The sequence below is a fragment of the Pleurodeles waltl genome, chromosome 1_2, assembly GCF_031143425.1.
Source record: "Pleurodeles waltl isolate 20211129_DDA chromosome 1_2, aPleWal1.hap1.20221129, whole genome shotgun sequence".
Taxonomy (NCBI): domain Eukaryota; kingdom Metazoa; phylum Chordata; class Amphibia; order Caudata; family Salamandridae; genus Pleurodeles; species Pleurodeles waltl.
Window position 1 is genome coordinate 747614603 of NC_090437.1, and position 24992 is coordinate 747639594.

Consider the following 24992-nt stretch of genomic DNA (forward strand, 5'->3'; position numbering starts at 1 on the left):
AACACAATCCAAATTATCCTGTACCCACCCCCTGGCAGCTTGGCACTGACTAGTCAGGCTTAACTTAGAAGGCAATGTATAAAGTATTTGTGCAGTAAATCATACAGTAACACAGTGAAAGCACCACAAAAATACACCACACAGGTTTAGAAAAATAGGTTATATTCATCTGAATAAAATAAGGTCAAAACAACAAAAATCCAATAAGCACAAGTTGAAATATCACTTTTAAAAGTTTTAAAAGAGTCTCAATCCTTAGACACATGGAGACCGCAGGAGGAGAAGCGTAGAAAAATAAGGTGTTGCTTCAGATTTTCCGATGCGGCAACGATGATGCATCATTTCTTTCCACGCTGCACGGGGTTTACGTAGTTTTTTGGCGCACAGTTTTGGTTCCTCACTGCGATGCGGAGAGATATTCTGATGCCCAGGGACGATGTGTTACAATCTTTGATGCACTGGAAGAAGAAGCAGGCGCTGTGTCAATCTGGGAGCAGGCGCTGTGTCAGTCTGGTAGCCAATGCGTCCAATTTTCCATCGCAAAGCAGGTGCTGCATCGAATTTCCGGTCAGGAAGTTGGTGCTGCATTGTTCTGGTCAGCTGTGTGGAGATTTATCAGTTACGATGCAGGCTCTGCGTCAATTTCTGCAGGCATTGAGTTAATTTTCAATGCACAAGGAGTTTCTTGAAGGGATGAAGTCTTTGTTGGTCTTGAGACTTCAGACACAGAAGGAAAGCTCAATCCAAGCCCTTGGAGAGCACTATTGGGGAAATCAGAGTCCTTCCAGCAAAGTCAGAGGTCAGCAGGGCAACATCAGGGCAGCAGTCCTTCCAGATGAGTCCCTTGGGCAGCTAGGCAGCTCCTGTGACTTAGCATGACCTTGGCCTAGATACCCGTCATTGTCTCAGGCAAACTAAGCACAGTGGGCCATTAAACTCTGCCTTATATACACATTGTACAGATAAATCTTATCAGACCCAGTGTTCAAACAGAGGCACAAAATGTCTGGAGAGGGAACCGAGAGTTCACTAGCCGTGCATCGAAGGCTTGTATAAACCCGATGGTCAGTCCCCCAGAGAGGTGAAGATGTATCCATCTTACTAAAATTAACAAACCCTAAACGATGCTGTGGTCCGAGATCCCAGGTTTCCTAAACACAAACATATGGCATAGAAATCTATAAACCTGGTCCATTCAGAGATGTTATGTTTGGCAACAAGCCCTGCAATGTTTCATGATAATAACAAATCTGCAACCTGTGAGCCATTTACTTGACTCTGTTCCTGATTTTGGAGGCCCCCTTTAGCCTCACAGCTATAAATAGGGGTTGACTCAACATTTGCCACACTCAAGGGGTCTACGAATGGGGAACTTAGTCTAGATCTAGTATTGTCAAAGCAATTCACAGGGTTTATAACACCACCAGTCACAATTTGGGAGCCTATGTCCAAAGGCCTTAGCCTAGGTCTAGCAGCATCTGAATAAGAAGCTTCAGTACCACAAATCCGAACAACAGAGGTCACCTGGTTAGTAATAGGGGATACAGCCAGAGTAGGTAAGTGTGTAGGCCTGGCCACACTTAAGGACCCATTACCTACCTCTGCAGCCTGTGTCACATCTCGTAAGTCACCCACAGCAATAAGCCCCTTTTTAGTCTGTCAAACTTGTCTCCCCACAGGAATTAAGAGTCCCTTTATCATCGCTAATCCACTCCTCCAACCTCTGAGTAGGGCCCCCCACTAGCAAGTTAATTCACCCTATCCAGAATGTCATAGCGATTGGCGAGTGGAAGGAGAAATTCATCCCTTCTAGGGGCCCAGTTGGCCTTAACATTAAGTCTTGGATGCAATTAGTCCTATTAGATGACTTCAATGATGGCTGTTCTTTTCTCACTCTCATTCTACATTCAGAAAAATACCCCAACGGCAATTAACTCACAGCAGATTCCTTTGTGCAACGTCCTATGGGAGAACAATATAGGGGGGTCTAAAATTAATGATATTATAGCCACCGGTTATAGCCTTACAGCTGGAACCCACCCAACTCACCCGGCGTGTGAGGAGAATTTAATTAGCCATACATGGAAAAAAATGCCTGTGGATAGCTAACCAATTGATACACTTATTACGCAATTCACTTTGCCCCTCCTTCTGGTCATCTAGTAGTTGCAGAACCTCTACTAAAATTATCACATATGGGCATGAGGCTGGTGGTAGATTGATCATGGGTTGCCTCTTCCTAGAAATCCGGTGATAATCACACTCTAAATTCCTCCCAGCCCCATTCTCCTTAACTGGTGCTGACACCACTTCACAATCTGAGCCCCTGAGAAGTGGGATCTGGCCACCATCAGCAACACACTGTGAATAACATTTCTTAGTTAAAATAGGTACAGACTCCAGCGTTGTATTCTGTAGGGGAATGTCTGTTTGAGCTACGCTAGCAGATGAGTCAGTTACAGGATTCTGGCACCCCCCCTTGTATGTGCCACATAATGTGAGGATGTAAGCATCTGGTTTTGACATAACAGAACAGTGTCTAAGCCTTTTTCAATGGCCTCTAGCCAACCACATATAGGGCGGAGTTCCTTGAACCCAATCTCTTTAAATTCCTGCAGCAGGATTTCAATTTCTTACTCGCTTCCAAGGACATGATGTTCTGAATGACCCCTGCCAATATTATCAGAATACTAGGCGCTCGAAGCACCCGCTTCCTTGCCCATATCATGTCTTTGTTCTGCTGCCGAATCAGCAGCATGCTTAGAGTAGTGTAATTTTGGGGCACTGGCGGCTCTGGTGGCATACAAGGCCCTTGGGGCAAACAGAGGACGTGCCCCAATTACTCCAGGTACCAAGTCCTTATCCCCATTACGTAATGGCTCAGTACATAACACAGAGCAGTCAAGCACAGAGCTAGAGACAGACTGGTTAGCATTTAATAATGAATATCCTCCTGTAGCTTGATCACAATAACAACCCAGTGACAGCCTCCTCTCAGTGAGCTCTATTTCAGTAAAATGATCCCCATAGCCCTCTGCAACATTTTATCAATGCTAGTTGATTTAGGAGAAGGCAAAGCTTTGGAAGGGCCACCCAGGGTTTTCCTCTTCCCCATTTCCTGCGCAATTTATCTACTGGGGGCTATAAAAGAATAAAAGGTTCACCCTAAAAGACTCATCATCAGAGGATGGGCCCAACCCAGCCTCTTCCGGGCTCTGACAGGCGCAGATGGACCCGGTCTTTCCCCAGGCATGCACCCGGGTGCGTCTCTGGCAGCAGGAGTAGTGGGTTCCAGTTAAAGCACTTCCTCACGCAAAAGATGACATGGCGGTCCTCTTCACATATGGGGAATCCTAGGGCTTAGAGTCCTGTCCACAGCTACATCCAACATCCCTTGCAGCAGGATTAGCAGGTCTCAGTTAAAGCGCCTCTGGCGCGAAAGATGACATGGTGTCCTCCTCATGGTGGGGAATCCTTGGGCTTAGAGTCTTTCCCCCAGCTGCATCCAACAAGCATTGATTTTTCAATACTCCCTAATTGGACATTTAGAATTTTTCGGATAAATTATGTCTCGCTGTTGAGAGGCTGAACCTGTACCTGCAGTTGTTAACTCTGAGCTGACCACGTTGGAATCTTACAATGTGCAACAGATGAATGACTTTGGTAAGGACTTTCAAGTGTCTACGAAGGGTTTCACTAGGAAGGTGGAACTACAGAAACCCTTGGAAGCCTGGACTGAGGCCCACGTTGAGGGGGAGGATATCGCAAAGGAGGAGCAAGAGATTCAGAGAGTCTGGAAGAGGAGGACCTGATCCTGGATTCCCATGAGGAAATGGAACCGCCTGTGGAAAGGACCAACAGTTTGCAAAAACAGTTTCCAGCGCAGTGTCTCTTCTAGAAACCTGTCACCAGAGAAGCTGGTTGACAGAACGGAGGAAAGAAAACTCAGATTGGAGCTTGTCAGATTGGAGCAGACCTGTGAGGAGAAAAAACTGGCTTGTTTGGAGAGGAAATTAGCCCATGAGCTCAGTTTGAGAGAGCTGGATATAGAAGCCCTGGACGTAGGGTCCAGCAATGGAAATGGTGGCAGCATATCAGAAGTGCCTGCAAATTATTCCAAAGTCCACATCCCAAAAAATGTGTCGCCCAGTTTCAGTGCGGGTATGACATAGATATGTGGTTGGCAGCCCACGAGGTGGCTTTAAGAGCACACAGTGGCTTTAAGAGCAAGAGGAATTCTGGGGAGGAGATATGCACAAAAAATGCTCTTGTGGCACGGGACACCCTTCTTACTTTAGAGAGAAAGAACCAGATCCACTACCCTGCACTGAAGGCCATCAAGAAGTTTGGTCTGACACATGAAAGATACAGGTAAAAGTTCAGGGCCAGTTGCAAACTCAACCCACAAACCTGTGTAGATTTTGTAGAGTATGCTGGTAAGGCACTGCAAGGCTGGGTGAAGGGCAGCAATGTGAATTATTTTGATGGGCTGTACAACTTGCACATCTTTGATAATTGTTTTACAGAACTGCACCAACACCTGGAGGATAGCAAGCTGACTGATCCAAGGAAGCTTGCTGAGGAGGCAGACACCTGGGTCAGCACTGGGGTGTCTACCAAGGTATCTGGGGGTGACTCCCAAAAGGGTGGTCAGGGTTCCCACCAGAGGAGAAAGGGGAGAGATAAAAAGAAGGAGTTCTCCAAAGGCCCACAAAACCAACCACAAGGGAAAGGGTCTAGTTCATATTCCCACACCAAGGATGCCAAGAAGAATGTGGTTTCAGCTTAGCAAGAGGGCACGTTGGCCAGCCACTACCCCATAAATGTTATACTATAGAAAAATGAAGTTTGTATATCAACGTTGAGGCATAGGCAAAAGGAGGAGATCACTCTGCAATAGAGCTGGGACAAAAGGTTATGGGTGAGCTGCAGCACCCCCATAAAATATGAAATAGTTTATATGGAGAAAGAAAAATAATGAGGCTTTCAACGTTTTTTGCTTCTGTGTAGGAGGCTGGCCTGGTTTGTAGTGGGTATCTTGGGTACTGACACCTTACACCAGTTCCAGTTATCCCTTATTAGTGAAATGTAGTAGTGTTCTAGCAGCTTATGCTGTAGCGGAGCAGCTTAGGCTGAACTTCGAGACATGCAAAGCTCCTGCAATACCACTTATAGTTACACAGTACTTATACATAAGTAAAGACAATACTCAGTGTTACCAAAAATAAAGGTATTTATTTGGGTGTCACAGTACCAAAAATATCTTAGAGACAATACTCCTTCTGGAGGTAAGTATTATACACAATATATACACTAGACACCAGAATTAGACAAGTAAATAGTCGTAGAACAATGCAAGCAATAGGAAATGCTATAGATTGCAATGGGAGAAAAAAGGTCTAGTGGCAACACAAACCATATACTAAGAAAGTGGAATGTGAATTACAAATTCCCCCCTAGACAAGTGTAGTGTGTGCAGAATCGCTGGGAGAGTAAGAATACAGTAAAGGTAAGTAAATTACCCCACCCCAGAGCCCAGCAAAGCAGGAGTAAAGTGCTGCAAGTTTCCTAAGGACTCTCTACACCTCGTGATTGGGATTTTGCAGTAGCCAACCAAGTCTGCAAAGAACAACTGCTGGATTCCTGGACCTGAAGACCTGCAAAGGAAGGGGACCAAGTCCAGAAGTAGAAAGAAGTTCCAGGAAGGACAGGAGCCCCTGCCAACCCAGAAGAGGGTGCAAAAGAAGTTAGTCAAAGACTGCAAAAACACCCTAGGAAGATGCCAGCAGGTTCCTATGTGATGCAAAGGATGTCCCACGACCTGAAGATCGTTGCAGATGTGATTTCGTGTTGGAAGTCGCCAACAACCCTTGGCTACGACAAAAGTGCATTTTGCGTCAAAATGGTGCTGGATGGACCCAGGAGGGACCTGGGGGCCTCAACCCTGTGTGAGGAGGAAGAGGGGGCTCTCAGCACTTTAGAGAGCCCTCAGGATGCCAGCCAGCACCCCCTGAGGTCCCAGGACATAGGGACAAAGGAGGTGCAAAATGCGGTTGATGCAGCACAACAAAGGAAGGTCCCACACCACCAGAGAACAACTCAGTGAGTTGAGCGTCACAGGATGGAGTGCTGGAGACCTGGGACAGGCTGTGCATAAAGGAATTTTGAAAATAGTGCACAGAGACCTCAGGAGGTGAAGAAGACGCAGTACACAGGGGTACCGTCGCTCTCTGGGAAGGCAAGGTCTTACCTCCTCCAAATTGCGTCAGCAGGACCTCAGGACAGTCTATGTTGATGATGTCTACCGTCTGTGTCCTTAGGAGCATGCTCGTCGCTGTGAGAGGAATCCAAGGGTACCGGTCGTCGTCTTGGAAGGTGCCTGCTGGAGCAGGAGAGTGACTCCATCACCCCATGGGAGATTTCTTTGGTCCTTCTGGTGCAGGATGAAGACAGGGAGTCCTCAGAACGTGCACACCATGGAAACTGTTGCAGTTGCTGACTTGGAGCTGAGGTTGCTGAAGAAAAGTATCTCCTGAGGATAGTTTGTTGCAGTTACAGCGTTTCTTGGAGTAGGCTGTGGTTGATCCGAGGTCAGAGGACGCTAAAGTTGTTGCAGAAGATTCCTGAAGGAAACTTGCAAGTAGAATCTGAAGAGAACCCACAGGAGAGACCCTAAATAGCCCTGAGAGTGGGATTGGCTTCCTTATCAGGTATGGACCTATCAGGAGGGGTCTCTGACGTTACCTGCTGGCACTGGCCACTCAGAGGCCTCCAGAGTGCCCCCACACCTTGCAAAGCAAGATGGCTGAAGTCTGGGACACACTGGAGGAGCTCTGGGCACCACCCCTAGGGTGGTGATGGACAGGGGAGTGGGCACTCCCCTTTCCTTTGTCCAGTTTTGTGCCAGAGCAGGGGACAAGGGGTCCCTGACCCGGTGTAGACTGGCTTATGCAAAGAGGGCACCATCTGTGCCCTTCAAAGCATTTCCAGAGGCTGGGGGAGGCTACCCCTCCCCAGCCTGTAACACCTATTTCCAAAGGGAGAAGGTGAGAAGGGAGAAGGTGTAATACCCTGCTGTCAGAGGAAATGCTTTGTTCTGTCTTCCTGGGACTGGGCTGCCCAGACCACAGGAGGGCAGAACCAACCCTGTCTCTGAGGTGTCAGCAGCTGTAGCTGTAGCTGCAGTGCAAGCCTCAAAGAATTGGTTTGGCAGTACTGGGGGTCCATGGTGGAGCCCCCAGGATGCATGGAATTGGACCAGATTCGGAATGGGGGGACAATTCCATGATCTTAGACATGTTACATCGCCATATTCGGAGATACCATTGTGAAGCTACATGTAAGTATTGACCTACATGTAGTGTACGCGTGTAATGGTGTTCCAGCACTCACAAATTCCAGGGAAATGGCCCTGAACTATGTGGGGGCACCTTTGCTCGTGCAAGGGTGCCCTCACACTCAGTAACTTTGCACCTAACCTTCAGCAAGTGAAGGTTAGACATATAGGTGACTTATGAGTTACTTAAGTGCAGTGAAAATGGCAGTGAAATAACATGTGCGTTATTTCATGCAGGCTGCAATGGCAGACCTGTGCAAGGGTTTGTCTGAGCTCCCTATGGGTGGCAAAATAAATGCTGCAGCCCAAATGGATTTCCTGGAACCCCAATGCCCTGGGTACCTAGGTACCATATACTAGGGACTAATAAGGGGGGGTACAGTGTGCCAATTGAAATTGGTAAATGAAGTCACTAGCCTACAGTGACAAATTTAAAAGCAGAGAGAGCATAAGCACTGAGGTTCTGATTAGCAGAGCCTCAAGGACACAGTTAAGCACTACACAGACACACACATTAGGCCATAAACTTTGAGCGCTGGGGTCCTGACCAGCAGGATCACAGTGAGACAGGCAAAAACATACTGACATACAGGTAAAAATGGGGGTAACATGCCAAGGAAGATGGTACTTTCCTACATTCTGTATTTATGTTGTTTTAGATTTCAAATAAAGGCTGTCACATATCCCCTAAACCTCTAGTGAGGTGGAGTTCCTGGCCAGCACTCCCATTCTAACAAATTTCAGACTATTATCATTATGGAGATCACTTGATAAGCAAAAAGAAGAGAACAGGTATGTATGCGTTCCATAAGATGTGCACATAGATGTATTACATTGATGTAGAATTAAGACAACTATTTTACTAAAATATGCACAATGTATGGAATTCGTAGGGAAAGATAACATATGCTTTTTTAGCATCTTTCAAGCTTTATTTTATTCCATCACAATATTTTTTTTATACATGCCACCACTTCATATGCACATCTTCTAAATACTGAATTGATTGATTCATCCCTCTTGCTACACAACGTACTTCCAGGTTCTTACACATGTATGCTAAGTATTAGTTTAAGTGTAGCATTTGCTCTCCTGATTGTAAATTCTGTGTGTTGTATTACTTTGGCAGTGTAAAATAAATTTGCATTGCTTGTTGTTGGCCTCTTCTCTGACACTACACTGAGTATACCCACTTTTTTCAACACATGCACAATTGACATGTACATAAGACGCACATGCAGCACAAATGTTGCACACAGCATACACATGTGAACTGTACACCTTTTCTTTTGTCATTTACACATAATTTACACCTCTGTATGTAATGATTTGCTTGTATACGACTGTTTCTACCATTTGTACTAGTAAAAGACCATCATGATGTCCACTTGTCATTCAGATATGGCATTGCCACAAGTTTTACCATAATGAAGCGTGCCTGAAGTCCAAATTAAAAACACAGGTTATTGCACTGAGCATGAATAATGTGTAAATGTAGATTTTTGGGGGCATATTTACAAGTCCCATGCACTGCCTTTGTGTACCTTTTTCACATATATCGATGAGGCACACAAAGTTACACAAAGTTACTTTGCATGGGTTTTCATGGCCACATAGATATGGAGTAAAGCAAGGCAGCGCAAGTCGCTGCCTTGCCTTTTAGCATCAAGGGGGTGTTCCATGGGTGTTGTGATGGGTTTTCCCATGCAACACCCATGAGTTTTGACGTGTTCCCAGAGTTACAAGGACATGTAAACCCGGGAATGTGTCAAAACCATACGCCTCCCCAGGGTGCGCTTAACAAGGAGAAATATCTTAATTTCTCTTTGTTTTCTCCTCTTTCTATGTGTGCTGCATTCTGGAGCACACATAAAAAACACCTCCATGGATTGTTTTTGTGCAGGAAGGTGTCCCTTTCTGCACAAAAACAATCCTGCATGCAACGGAGGCACCCTTGCACCAAGGGGCAAGGGTGCCTGCGTTGGCGCTAGCCAGCCAATACGGCACCAGCACAGAGGGACGGGACAGTGATGCACCGTATTTCGTAAATACAATGCACTTGGGACCTATTCCAGCGGCATAGGGCTGTAGAGCAAGGTCACTTGCTGTGCTGCCCTGCGCCACTTTCTTGTAAATATGGCCCCTCAGTGTTTAGTTCACCTCTATTTTGATTGGAATATGTTGAAAGCATCATTAATTTAAAAATAATGCATTTTTCTATACAACTACAAGGACATAGTCCCCCACTAGCAATCACAAATGTTTACCGATTGTTATTACTTGTATAATTTTGTGATTGTTACTTTTTTTGGTCCTGTTTTCACAGAGATTTGGCTGACAACAGCATAGAAATATTTTCACCATCCCTATTGAAAGATTTGAAGGATCTCTCCCAATTGTAAGCTTTAATATTGTATTTTACATTTAATTTTTATTGCACTTGCTGTAAATGTTGAAGGATTAGATCAGACACACAGTGGAGGGAAATGGCGCTCGGTTGTTCTCTACTCAGTGCTTAATTTGTTCTTGTTGTTTCCGGTGCTGAGCACCGGCACTTATTTTTGAGGGCCGACGCTTAATTTTCTGCCTCAAGCATTTATTGCGCGCAAAAGGCACATTTGGGAAAGACGGAGGAAGAGAAAAACAAAAAAGCGTTACAAAGGGAGAGAGAAGAAAGCTGCAAGAGTGATCTAAAGGGGCAGGGAGTGGCTATAAATGGAGTAAAGAGGCCCGAGATGGCTTCAGGATTACGCTACCTCAGTAGTCTGTGTTCGCACATTTAATTGCAGCAGCCGCGTATTTAAGAGGAGGGCTTTGGGCACCGGCACGTTTTTATTTACAAATTAATCACTGGGCCTGATGTGACACGCCAGCTGCAAGCCGTTGCAGTGAAGGGATATTTTGGATGGTCAAGGACAGGTGCGCAGAGGCATGAGAGACCCCCCCAGTCCTTTGCGAATAAAGCCATTGTTAGCGTCAATGGTCATGCAGTTAGCTCCCTATGAATTGGATGATCATCACAGATTCATTTTACGCTGTCACCCAAGCAAATGTTATAATGTAGGAAATCATGCTCAATAAAGCGTATTTTCTATGTACGACCATAATGCCTCCATTGAATACAGTAGCTCCATATAGGCCAGGTGTTCTCATGTAACAAATGAATGTTGATAACTCGGGTCATATTCTGACAGATGATGCTTTCCTTGATGTGAGTCAGGTAATAGTCTCGTACCACGTGACGATCAACAAGACAGCTTCTGTCCTTGATTATTAGTCAAATTAGCGGCAGTGGGTAACTATCTGCTGGTAGAATTCACATGTGGGGTCGGTGACCCCTCTGAGTTAGTGCCAGGACGGACATCCGTTTGCCAGCAGGAGCTGTGTAAAACTGCTCTCGCTTCAGTATTGCCCAGGCAGTTACCACTAGTCTGTAGCTCGTGGATCTTGGATTGTCCCTGCAAAACATTGTGTGAATGTGTGAGCATAAAGTGCTAAAACGGTTGCAAAAATATTTGCTCATTTATTTCCTCACCATCAAGTGTAAAAACACACTCCATACGTTGGCTGAGTTCTGCTGAATCAGTGCGGGGCAGAGCGCCTGTCTTTCTTTATGCGCTCGAAATGCGTAAGGTCAATTATTTTAACCAGATATGTCTAAGGGTAAGAAGACGGCACAGCTTGGACACAGAAAGAGGCAATCCTTGCTCACTATTTCCAAGCTGTATTGCCTGATTATGAAGCTCTAACGCGGAGAAATACTTCGTTAATGGATTGACTATACGCACTGTAGGCACATAAAAGCAGGCACATAAAAACAGGCGCTCGGGTCTGCACAGAAGCAGAGGAGGGCATCAGGATACAGCCACTCATGCTAATGATTTTAGCATCAGGGAGTAGGTGCACCTCATTGGTCAAAATGATCTCATTGGCATTTATACATTTCCCGCTAAGTCTGCACCAGTGAAAGCTCTCAGCTAATTTGTATTCTGTTATATTCAATAGGTTATTCTGATTGCACATACTAGAGACAAAAGTGACAAGTAAATGCACATGTTTTATTACCAAGTATCTTATACCTTTATATAATTTTATTATATGCTTAACCACATACAAATGTTCATATTCAACGAATTCAATATATAAATTCCATTTCCCCATTTCAAACTCATATCTGTTTGTCAAGCTATTAAAATAATCTCTTGATGTAAACTCAATGTTGCTTTAAGCAGACAACTCGCTTGAACTATGCTGTATGGAATTTATAATAAACATTGGCAACACCAACAAGTCTCAGACATGAAACCAATTGGCTTCAGCAATGCTTTTTTTGGCGTAAGTAGCTATCTTTAAATGACATCTGCTAAAATAAAACAAAACAATTTGCAGGTATTCTCCATGCCCGCTCATATATGCACATATGTGGTCAGTTACGGTATCTGGAAATACTAAAAAAACCAAAATTTAAGATGGCTGCCCTCCGATAGCGTAATGAGCAGAAAAACTGGCAAAAGCATAAGATGACGAGGGATGGGTGCAAAAGGACACTAGTCCGAGGGAGTGGGGAACACAGGGTATGGGGAGCAGTGGGAGACAGTAAGAGGAAATAGTCCCTTCTGGGAACTGCAAAAGAAGGTCTGAAGTCAGTAGTGGAAGGATATAATATCCAATGAGAGCATTGTGAGACCGAAATGCTCCTGAGTGGGACAAACACAAGTACAGGGAGGAAATAACTAATAGGGATATGAGACAGAAAGCAAAGACATACAGTCATGAGCAAGGAAATGACCCAAAACCCACCCTATAAGCGTGTTGTGTATTGGAAATAGGGACTGCTAGCTGAGACCTACAAAGGGAAAGTGTGCAAGAGGAAAAGTTAGGCTATACGGAGATGAGGAGGAATGTATTCCAAGAAAAACTGCATATTTACTTAAGTATACATGAATACGTTCAAACGTTCTGCCGCCTCTCAATAAATAAGGTTTTGAACCAGATGGGAAAAATGTTGATCCTCTTGAACCCATAACAATAGATTCCAGAAAGAAGAAAAGTCTATGATGTGGGCTATGAGTGTCTTTAGGCTTAAATTAGTAGATTACTTTGATGCCTGGACCAAAGGATCCTACTGATGTACCACCACATTACTGTTTATTTACTTCTCTTTTGGGGTGACAAACGCTTCTGTGGTGGATGCAAGGTGGGGGAATTTGAGAAGTACAAGGGGAAATTCTTTTGGTCCAGTTGTCCTTGATTGTTCTTCACAGCCACACCCTTTTTTACAGCACAGTCCTATTATGTAACACACAGCAGTCCTCCACCTGAGGGGACCTGTGGCTGACATTTATCAGTTTGTCACAGGAGTGGGCAGGCGTTCCGGGGGCTGAAGACTGCTTACCACCTACCATGTCATGTATGAATTTAAGGTTATGACCTGGAATGTGAACGGACTGAACAATCACATTAAGCTCAGGACAGTATTAGGGTTCGCCAAAAGACACAGCTCAGCGGTATTGATGCTTTAGGAATCCCACTTACTGGGGACTAGGGGGGTTATTACAACTTTGGAGGAGGTGTTAATCCGTCCCAAAAGTGACAGTAAAGTGACGGATATACCACCAGCCGTATTACGAGTCCATTATATCCTATGGAACTCGTAATATGGCTGGTGATATAGCCGTCACTTTACCGTCACTTTTGGGACGGATTAACACCTCCTCCAAAGTTGTAATTACCCCCTAAATGTCCTTGCCTGACCCGATACTGCTATTACTGATTATATCACATGAGCTACACACTGTGTTCCAGGAGTTGGCGATCTTACTTCACAAAAATTCCAATTTATGGTGGCTCAATTGGCCACAGACCCCAAGAAACAATATCTTGCATTAATATAGGTGTTCGAAAGCCAGGCATGCAACCAACTTAGTGTGTATTCACCATCACAACTTCAAGGGCCCATCCTAGAGAGCTTTGAATCTTGCTTTCTTGAGCTGCCACATGGAGTCAAGATTATAGGGGGAAACTTTAACGGAGTGATGGTGCCACAGCTGAATTTCTTGACTACTGTGGGAGAGAAAGAGATACAGAGGTGGGGAAAGAGACAGCATTGTACAGATTGGTGGGAAATCTGGGCCTTTGTGACACTTGGCCCACTTGCAACCCAACCACCAGGGAATATACTCATACCTCCGTAGCACACAAATCTAGATCTCAAAAAGGTTTATTCTTTCTCCCTGCAACTGATATCCTCGATACATCAGGAGCTCACATTCTGTCCCGGGAATCTCAGAACACACTCTGGTGCTACTCCACCTGAGGCCACTTGGGAAAGGAATTCGATCAATCTGGTGGCTTAATACCTGGTGCCTAGTCAACAGTGAATGCACGCAATTCCTAGTACAGGCACTCCAGACACACTGTAAGTTGAATTTGGCTTCAGTGGAATCCCTGGGAATGCTATTGGCAGTCAGAAAGGCATACCTGAGGGGGAGGTCCAGGTCGTTCTTCAAGGGCTGAGAGAGGGAGAAGATGCAGCATGTCACGGAGTTTGAGGCGCAGGTCCTTCACCTCGAGAGGGAGGTCAATCTACCAGCTTTGCTTCAAAGAGGCGCAACAATGCTGGATGGCATCCACCTTAAAGGTCTATAAATAGGATGATAAATCTGGCAAACTACTGTATTGGTCGGCAACGCACGACTCAGCATCCAACATGATCCCAAGTGTGATCGGTCCCAATGAAGAAGCCAATACAGATCCCCCTTTGCCTCTGCATTCCCAAGTTACTACGAATCGTTATAAGCACATCCCCGAGGCCCCATAGGGTATCATCTAGGCCCCTTATTGCAGTCATTTTGTTGCAGGTACTCTCTAAAGCAAACAGACCTAACCTGTATCATCCTGTGGAACTCTAGGAACTGGAGGAGGGTCTGTCTACAAGACATGAAACCAGGTAAAACCCCGGGCCTGACAGCTACCACGTGGAATACTACCAAACATTTCACAGTTACTTCTTGCTCTTCCCTACTTTCAATGTTTATTGAATCCATCCAAAATGAGTGCTTCCTGTTGGACATAGTTCTGGCCATGACTGTGGTCTTGCATAAACCATGGAATCCTTAGAGCCGTGCTCCTTCTATTGCCCAATCATCCTGATTAACAGTGAACTGAAGCTCAATGCCAAAATACTTACCAATAGAATCCTCGAAGTCCTTTGGTCACTGGTACACCCGGACCAGTGCCGGTATATGCCCCATTGTGAAAGAAGAGTGTGGGAGGTTTTGGCACATTGACATATTCTGATTGACCTGATGGCACTCATGCTCATTGACTTCGAGTAAGCATTCAACTCCCTTGACAAGAACTTTCTCACAGGAGTACACAGCCGTTTCAGACTCGGGTCACAATCTCACATGTTCAGGTGTTATACGCCCAACCTAGGGTGCAGGCGACAGTCAACTGAGTACTTTCTAATTCTTTCCAGACAGGGCTACCCACTTTTGCCCCTGCTATTCACCCTAGAAATTGAATGGCTTGCAGTGTTGCAATGCCCAGATCTGGGGGTTCTACTAGAGAGATGACAGGGATGACTGTATTGCCCTCTACACAGATGATATACTGCTATTCCTTGGTACCGAGGCTTTTTGCATATCTTGCACCTTTACGGTCAGGCCTCCAGTCTGTGAGTAAATTGGTCTAAGTCCCCCCTGGTATCTCTCACTGGAAGCAATGATGCAATGAACTGTGAAGACCTGCTCTCGACTTGAAGGCTCAATTCTCAATATCGAGGCATATGCATATTCTTTGTCCTGGGCCTAACCGAGAGCCTTAACCTCTGACCATGGGTTACTTGAATGGTTCACACTCATCAAATGGATGAATGTCCCACTAAACATTGTCTTGTTGCGCTTCCTCTACATATTCCAAAATGCCCTTCTGTTAATGCCATAAACCTGGTTCCATACACTGGAGGCCAAGATCTCTACATTCCTCTGGGCGAATCAAGCACCCTGCACTGCTTTTTGCAAATGCATCCACTCCACCTTCAATGGAGGGTTGGGCATGGCTGACTTGCGTTCAAACTAATGCACCTCACAGCTGCTGGTTCTGAATGACTAATTTAACAGGTGCTGTCAGAACCTCCCTTCTGCACTGAACTTTCTTTCTTAGGATGTAATGGGGTCATAGATATGCTATGTGGCTCCCTGTTCCCACACACTCTACCTACCAGACATTTCAAGAGCAATATTTCAGGCCTGGAGGGTGGCCAAACGCTTGTTGAGCTGGGACTGGAAGCCTACCTTGGAAACCCCAATATGACAGGGTCAAGGGCCAGGGCAGATGGCATGTGTGGAGGGCTTTAAGGGTTGGGATGGGATCTGCATCTCAAGTTAGGAGATGTATGTTAGGGGTCAACTATGAAGTCCTTTGGAGAAATATAGGCAAGCTTTCAACTCTACACATCACAATTTTGTTTAGATTTTTGTAGTTATGCCACATCCTACTCTCCTACGGGGCTGATTTGGAAGGGATCCCTGAGATAAGTCCTATGGAGGTGAGATAAGTGGACCAAGGGGACTTGCACACTGGTGGGCCTGGGCACCCCGGATGCTAAGAGAAACATAGCGTGTAATTGGAGCTCCCTGAGTCTACCATCACTGATGGCATGGTGCACACCCATGGACTGGTTTTAAAAAATGGAATAGTCTGTCAGTGCAGCCCAGGGATGCCCCTAAAAACATGCTGAGGTCTAGGTTAAAAGCAGCAGCGGCACCTCCACTATGGAGGAGTGTCACCTCCCCCCGCAAGCAGCAGCTGCTGCAAAACTTTAACAACAAAAGGATAATAAACCGTGTTTATTATCCTTTCGTACCTAAAGGGGCATGGCCAACGGGATGACGGGGACGAGGGGAGTGCACTGTGCACTCCCCTCAGTGCACATGTGTGTTTGGCCAGCCTTCTCGGCCCAGCCAAACACACATGCGCACTTTGCTCTCTCGAGCCTGGAACTGTGTTGCTGTGCGCTCCAGCCAATCCTAACACAGCTCTGAGCAGCGAAAGGATTGTCCGCAGGGCAGCCTGGAAACCTATGCCTGCCTGCAGTGACCAGAAAAGAGGAGCGGTGTGACAGAGCAGGTAAGTTTTAATTTTATTTTTCAATGTAATGTTTTTGTAAAAAAAACCTGCGCCCACCCGCCCATTTAATGCGCAGCGAGCCGCAACTGGTTAAATAGTCAAGTTAATGGGTTCCTGCAGTAGTTCTTTCCAACAGATATCATGATTGGATTAATGCTAATATTATCCTGTCTCAGATATCACATAAACTAATTAAAAAAAATAATAATAATAATTTGTAGATTACTGTAGACATGAAGTGGTGTTTTGTATTTCTCTAAAAAGGGAAACATTTTCTTGTCCACATTCACGGAAGTGTGTTGTTTTATTTGGAACTATTTATGGTAGAGCCATTAAGGGCGACTCAGTCATCTTGTACATGTTATGTCTTGTCAGCTTTGAGACTCTTAGACCCAACCACGACGGTGGTAACCATGGTAGCATTATGGGTGCTATTAAATGGTAAATGGGGTGGAGAGAAATATATGGCATTATTACAGAAGGGAAGAAGGCTGGTGTGGGACGAATACACAATACTCTGCAAACTTCTCTCCAAAGTGGGGTTACAGGTGGTCATTAGGAAGAATAGGAGATTTTTTTTCTCTGTGGCACTTGGATGCAAATCACATCACGAAATCACAAACATCACCGAGTGCGCATCCACATACAGTGGGCAAAAAAGGTGAACTACAGGCGGTTACCAGTTTGCAACAGGCAGATTGGGAATTTTGGAAATTTCAGATGGGCCACACTTGAAATACATTTGTTTTTTGTTGATTACTGAATTGTTTTGGGTGTTTTTAGCTCAATTGCGCTTAGCAGGAGAACCACTAAATTGCAGATTTTGCTCGATTTGTCTTTCTGCTAAATTGTCGCCCAATTCTAGTTACTGTGTAACAGAAACTGACCATATTGGGTCGAATCCGTGCGACATGGAAAACTCCCATTACCACAAAGTACAAACTTGACATTAAGGTTTGAGTCATTCGCACATAGTGTATATATTTGCCCACAGACCAAAGGGAAAACCTTCGGCCTATCATCTGAGGATTTCACCAGAAGTAGAGCTGGGGTAGGGGAGCTCTTTGATAAATTGTGCATGTATTTTTCCCAGAAGTCAAATTAAGAAGTCAAATTTAGAAATGGTGCATGAAATCATGCAATCCTCGTCAAATGAAGTATCTGCATGCTTGTTAGACGGGACAAAAGTATTACGATGATGTACTAGCATTAATCTCAATAAACAGTGCAATATATATATATTTTTTGATATGCTCCAATCGGCAAAGAATTTTGCAATTAAGCAACATGCACCTGTGCCAAACTATTTCTGAGCATGCAAGGCTAATTTTTATTTTTATTTCGCCTATAGGAACCTGTCCTGTAACCCCATCCAGAAAATACAAGCAGACCACTTTGACCCCGTTGTGAGACTCAAATCACTGTAAGCAGCATGTTCTCCTTATTATGTCTTACCTTTTATTACTGCATCCATTCGGAGCCTTTTTGTCAAACATACGGTTTCTTATGGTTTCTTAAAAAGCAAATTATTTTGCTTAGATCAAAGCAATATATGGGGTTGCGACCAATACTTTGCAGTTTTTACTATGTGGGACGCTACATCGCAGGTAAGTACATCTGGAGTTTAGTACTCTGCTTTGCAGGTGAGTTCCTTTTTAATTGTGTTAGGTAACTTACACTTAATAGTATGTATGAATGTATATATATTCACTAAGAAAACCAAAGGTTACAGAGATGGGGTTGACTGTAGGGCCAGGCCAAACCCTCTGCAAGCACCCAACCCCACACTGCACATGGCCTTCGGCCGTCTGCAGTGGGTGTTTTGTGAAGGAATGGCATAATTGTTTTTAGCCTGCTTTGTATCTGTGGATCCTGTGCAACTTTACACGGGGGCCAAGCTGAGTGCCACAATGAATTGGCAGGGGGAAAAAATTGGGCAATTTGTTGCCCATGAGGTGTCCCTGAGGCAGGGGAGACAAACGCCTCTCCCCCGAAAGTAAGAGTTTTTAAAAACGTTTTTATTCCACACACCCCATCCCGTCCCTCCCCGCCACCCCCATTGAGTAGCAGAGGCCACTGCCATGAGGGACCCCTCCATGTGTCCTACAGGTTCAGGATACCTCTATCCTGACCTCCTATATCTTTTCCCTTTTCCTTCCCTCCCCAGCCCAAACGAGCAATAAAACGGCAGATGCAACTTTTCTTTCAGGTTGAGGCCAGCCAATAAGGGCCTTGCTTTTGGTCTGGGATCTGCGTCCCTAGATATCTATATTTTATTTCCTTTAATTACTTCAAAACTACTGAACAGATTTACACCAAATAAGAAAAGAGATCTTTCTGACCCAAGATCTGTCTCTGCTAAATTTAGTGTCAATCTGTTCAGCGGTTCGGGCTGTAGTTGTGTTAAAAATTTGGAAAACCCCATAGATATAACGGGGGTGGTGTTTTGGGACCCCTCGTTTTTCTGGGCCCACACCCTGAAACTTTCCAGACAGCTGCTAAACAAATTAGCATACGAGTTTTGAAAATTTTGTGAAGATTTGTCAAACAGTGCTAAAGTTATTAGCAAAACAAAAAACAATTCATCTATGGGAAAAGTTGGCGCTAACTATAACTACCTACTGGCTATCACCAGTATGTAATTACCTACTGGCAGTCGCAAGTAGGTAGTTATAGTTAGGTCCATGTTTCCATAGAAAAAGCATGTTTTGACTTGCCTATATCTTTGGCACAGTTTGACGAATCTTTATGAAATTTTCCAAGCAAAGTGACCCGGTGATTCTTGTTGCGCATGGGAAGTTTCAGGGTGAACCGTCAAGCGGGGGCCGAGAAAAAGGGGGCTAAAAAACATTGTGTTTCTTATGTCAATTCCCATAAAACCTGTCAACACGTCTACAGCCTGAACCACTGGATGAAATTACACCAAATATGACAGAAAGCTAGCTGCCGGTAAGCAGATTGTACATTTTGTTGTTTGGTCCAAATCCGTACAGCTTTAGGAGCTATTTAAAGGCAAATACATTTGTATTTCTCTGGCCGCGATTAATCGTGCAGTTCGGGAATTTTCACGAATATGCGTGCAAAAAGAAGCGTTGCAATTGGGTGACCGCAACTTGATTAGAAAGTTGCAGCCACCATTTTATTTCACGGGACACAGTCCCCGGGGGGGAGGGGGAATTTAAATTGAAGTGGGATAAGGGTTCAGGGTGAAGGTACTCTGACCCCAGGGGTGCGATATAGGTGTGTTTTACGGGCAAATTTTGAGCTTAATACGATTTTGTGTCACAGAACGCAATATTTGCGAAAATTCACAAACTTTCATGAATTTCCGCAATTTATTCGCAATTATGAATATATTTGAAAGAAAAAACAAAGACTCATTCATACACTAATTCATTCATTCATACATTCACTCAGAGGCTCTTGTGCCCACTCACACACCCACTGGGACACTCATGCACCCACTCAGACCCACTCACACACCCACTTTCAGACCCACTCAGACACTCACACACCCACTCACACAATCACTGTTAGAGAAAGGCCATGTGGCCAACCTGCGCTGCGCACAGCCAAAGGCCATGCATGATGCAGGGTTGGGAGGTAATAAGGGCTTGGTTGCAAGGTCAGGCCTTGCAAATAACCCCCTCTGCGCATGGGCGAAGTCAATTTGCGGCAGGGTTTAGAATAACGTATAGTAATTAAAATTACTTTACGTTAAAAAACATAGAAATTCAGTGAAAAAAACAAAGGTTGCAGGGATGTTATAGTTAGGTTCTGAATTTACTCATACAAAACCATAGAAATTCAGCAGTTATAGTTAGCGTTCTTTCAAGTAACTATAACTCGGGCTCTAAGGTAACTATAACTTGTGCCTTCGCCATGCACAGCTAATTACTCCACATATTGTCATTGATGAGATCTTGTATGGCATCTTTGATATCACTGCAATGTTTGCAATAACATTATTGATAAGAAAACTGTGCATGGCAAGGGCGCAAGTTATAATTACTTGAAAGAACTATAACTGCTGAATTTGTATGTTTATGTATGAGTAAATTCAGAACCTAACTATAGCATCCCTGTTACCTTTGTTTTTTTCAGTGAATATAGATATGCATCTACCAACCTATTTATATATACTAGGCCATGACGAAGACCCTTCCTGGGTTGAAACATATAGCCTAATAAAACTTTCCATAAGATGATGACACACTCAGTACGATTTTCCTTTTGGTGCCATATCTATATATATATATATATATATATATATATATAGATAGATAAAATTGTAAAGTTTTTACTCTAATTTAAAAATAAATGTAAATATTAGGACAAACAATGTATTTAAATGAATTCAGTTTGTATATGGTTTTTACATTTTTTAAGTGTTTATGGGGTAGCATAGAGTATTTTTTTAGGACTCAGGGATGGGTAGAAAATAGGGGTATTAAGCAGATTTTAGGGCTCAGGGATGAGTAGTATAAATAAGTAGTAAGGCGGTTTTAGGATTCAGGAATATTTTGTGCTTATGGGGTAGTAATGTCGTTTTTAGGGCTCATGGGAGAGTAATGCATAGGTGTAGTCAGGGCTTTTTAGGGCTCACAGGCGGACAGTGCACACAAGTAGCAAGGAGTCCCTATGGATGAGTAGTGCATAGTGGTAGTATGGAGTTTTTAGTGCTTAGAGGTTGTTTTTTTTAATACAAGTAATACAGTGGGTTTAGAGTTAAGGGATAGGTAGTTTATATGACAACTAAATGTAATTCAGTTAAAAGTAATACTGGATTATTATTTCATTTTTTTAAATTTACAAATATTTTACATTTAAATAACTAGATTACAATATGCAACACTAATTGGAATATATAGATTGATAGAACCTTACCTGCAAAGTAAAATACTCCTGATGTACCTTGAAATGTAAAGGCAATCCCAATGTAATGACGGTGATGTAACCACTTCTGAAATATTGTCCTACACAACTGTTATAAACAGGGCCAGCTTTAGTGCTGGTGGTGCCTGGTGCAACAATCCTTTTCGGCAACGACTACCTTCTATACGGAATCATTCAGTACTGCCCTACAACAGTGCTCCTCATCTCTCCATAGCCTCTCTCTTGCATACATTTCATTTGCCTTAAAGTGCTACTCGTACCAGAGTAGAGTGTCAGAGCAGTTTACATCTCATACCCTCTGCAGAGACAATGAATCATACATGTATAAATCAGTGTATAGGAAATGTTACGTAAGTCAAGGAGGAGTACAAGGTGTACGAATCACATCATCCATAATAGATGGTACTATGTTTTATGAGTCTTTGGACTGGACAAGTACAAACACAGGATTTAAACCGTGGTTGAGGTTGGCTTTATTGATTAAGAATGCATTTCTAGCCAAATGGACCCTTTGTTAGCAACATTAGGAACAGATAATGAAGTACTGGGGAAAAACATAACATTCTAACCAATACTATGCCGCTTGCATTCTGCTCTGTGATGAGAGCTCATGTCAATGTGCTATATTAGGATTGTAACTTATTAACTGCAGGTAACAAAAGGATCTCTGCAACTAAAGCAGTAACCCACTGAGCCAGCTACATAAAATACAGTTATGTGTTCTGCAGGTATCACATTCTTTGCACCAGGCATATCAACCGTCTGTGCTACTTCACGATTAGTCAAAATACTGCTAGACAAAACTCTAACTCTGTAGCAGAAATATTAATCACCACAGTTATCTTTATATTTTTAATGTTGCCTGAAGACTGCTGGGCGAGCAAGGGACTCTGCAGCAGGTGTTTTTAGAGGTAGGGGAACTGCATTGTTTCCATTGGTGTAGTCTCTGTGACTCCATTTGTAATAACCTTGATGTCAGGGCCACCAAATCATAGTAATGATTGCACTGTCCCATTTAGGACATGTGACTGTCATTAGATGTCAATCACTGAGACTGCCTTGCATGGCACTTCCCGGCAGGCCACTCAATTCCTAGTCCTAACATGCAGTGAGAAAAGTTCCTGCATGCTATGACTGTTGCTTTTTTATTTTTCAGCTACAAGACTCTACTTTAAAGTGAGGCTAAAAAGACAAGGCACACGACCATCAAAAAACTCTCCCTTCATTGCAAGGGATGCCCTAACAGTTGCAGTCAAGACTGTGAAATCCCCAGAAGACTGGCAATAGGGTGGGTGGTGCTTCAGCTAGGAAATCAAATGGTGTTTCTGGTTGGCTAGAGTATGCACCTAAGCAAGGCAGAACCCACCCACTCTAGTCAGGGCGAGGGAGTTACACGTCCAAGATAACCCCTGCTCACCCCCTGGTAGCCTGACATGAGCAGTTAGGCCTAACCCAGAGGCAAAGTGTAAAGCGTTTGCACAACACACACAACACACATGACGCAATACATACACCACAAAGGAACACAACACAAAGTTATGTAAAAATAAACTGTATTGCACAAAAAATAATTAGACCAAACATAGCATGTCAGTAATACCCTGCTACCTAAGCAGTTGTCAGAAAGTTACATAATACTGCTACATTGCAGAGATCAGCAGTAGTCACATATAACACACAGGTTACTAATTATTCCACAACATAAGTAGTAGTCAGGAATCACAGTACTAAAGAAATGCATTTGTCATGATAAATACACAAATCACCAGAAATGCATCAGATCATAAAATCACCATAAATGACCATACTCGAAACATTAGAAAACATATGGCAAGTCATCCAAAACATATCAGCGTAGCATGTCCATAAAAGGAACCTTAGCAGATATATTGTACATCAGGAAAGAAGCAGGTCAGCATACCATGCCCCTAATGCTCCTCTAAAATACCTGTTTCAGATTGGAGGGGCACCTCCAGTGACACAAGGCAGATGGGGCCTGACAGGGCCATTTTACAACTGGTGAGGAGGTGGGGTGATACACACCCCCTCCAGTTTTGCTGTTGGAGCCCCTCCTGTGGACTGCACCTAAACGGGCACCTACAGATCCTGCCCTCCCCCCACCCCCCCACAGGCCATGACTGACCCTCCTGTAGGGCCTGGAGTTAGGCTTAAGGTTGGTAGGGGCGTCCACGCCCCTGGAGCAGTGGTCAGGGAAAGGTACTCCTTCTCCGCCTCCATGCCCTTCGGTATTGGAGGCAGCCACCCACGTCCTCAAGGTGGCTGCCAGAAAGACAGGGGAGAGACAAACACCTCCATTTACCATCAGTGCACCTCCTGGAGACAGCTGGGATGGCTTCCTACGGCCCGCGGTATCCTAAGGAGGACCCGCTCTTCTCCCTGGGCTGCAGCGGTGACTGCCACAACAACAGGAGCCGGCTGTGTCCCGAGGGCACCTCTCAGGACACTGCATCCCCGAGGGCCCTAGCAGGAGCTCGCCGGCTTCAATCTTCGTTGTTCTGGTGCCCTGGGGGCACATTTAAAAAGCGCACCACCAATGTGCTCTTCAGTTTCATAACACCCAGGTTGCGGTGGTGAATCCCTACACAGCTAAGCGCTTACCAAAGCGCCTGGGGCAATTTTTAAGATCCCAGGTCGCAGCAGTGATCTCCCTCATGGCAGCAAATGTGCTTCCAAAGTGTGCAGCACATCTTAAAAGAAAAGGTGCTCCAGTAATAAAAATGGAGCACACCTCATGCTTTGCCCTTAAGCCAAAGGTTGCAGAGCACAGGGACCACAGCACCCAGCCTCTGGGGGACACAAAAAGGAAGCACAGGGCGGTAGAGCCCAGTAATAGGCCAGCAACAAGTGGATGTATGCAGTGGGCAGTTCCTCCAAGCAACCAGGGAGGTCACAGATTAGCACAGCAGCAGCAGTCCAAGGAGGTTCTTAGTGAGTCCCTTAAGCATTCTGTGTCCAGCTACAGGTAAGTTCAGGGTGTCTCCAAATTGTGAGGAAAAATCCCCTGCACTTATACTCAGTTTTGTAAAGCATTTCCAATGAGGGGTAGAGGGGGTTTCAACCACTTACAACTGGTCCTGGGAGTGTTCCCTCTCTCCTCCAGCACAGGCTCCATACATCAGTTAGGGGTAAACAACCCTTTTGTGTGAGGCCAGTGCACAGCCTTTACAGATGCATGTGTGCCCCACCTTCCCCTTCTCTCAGCCCAGGAAGACCATTCAAAATGTAGCTGCACCTCTGTGACACCTCCGTCCTCCCTGTGCGCAGGCTGTCTGAGAAGTATGCACAAAGCCCAACTGTCACTCTGCCCAGACGTGGATTGGAGTCAATTCAAAATACCAGAGTCATAAGCACAGAGAAATGCTCCCTTTCTAGAAGTGTCATTTCCATAATAGTAATAGAAAATTCAATTACACCAGTAAGCAGCATTTCTCACTACCAATGCAACCATACCAAACATGCCTACGCTATCCCTCATCAATCAGACAATACACCCTAGACATAAGGCAGGGCATTTCCAATGCAAACCTATGAGAAGGCAGCACTCACAGCAGTGAGAAACCAAATAGGCTATTTGTCACTACCAGGACATGCCACGCTACTAGGCACA

General features: G+C 44.5%; 1 protein-coding gene across 1 annotated transcript in view; it reads left to right on the plus strand.

Annotated features, from left to right (window-relative positions):
• Positions 1–24992, plus strand: part of RXFP1 (relaxin family peptide receptor 1) — a 1416786-nt gene that overhangs the window by 1222787 nt on the left and 169007 nt on the right. The window contains exons 12-13 of the mRNA XM_069243319.1: positions 9663–9734; positions 17820–17891. Coding sequence (XP_069099420.1) covers positions 9663–9734; positions 17820–17891 — 144 coding nt within the window. The remainder of the gene's footprint in view (positions 1–9662; positions 9735–17819; positions 17892–24992) is intronic.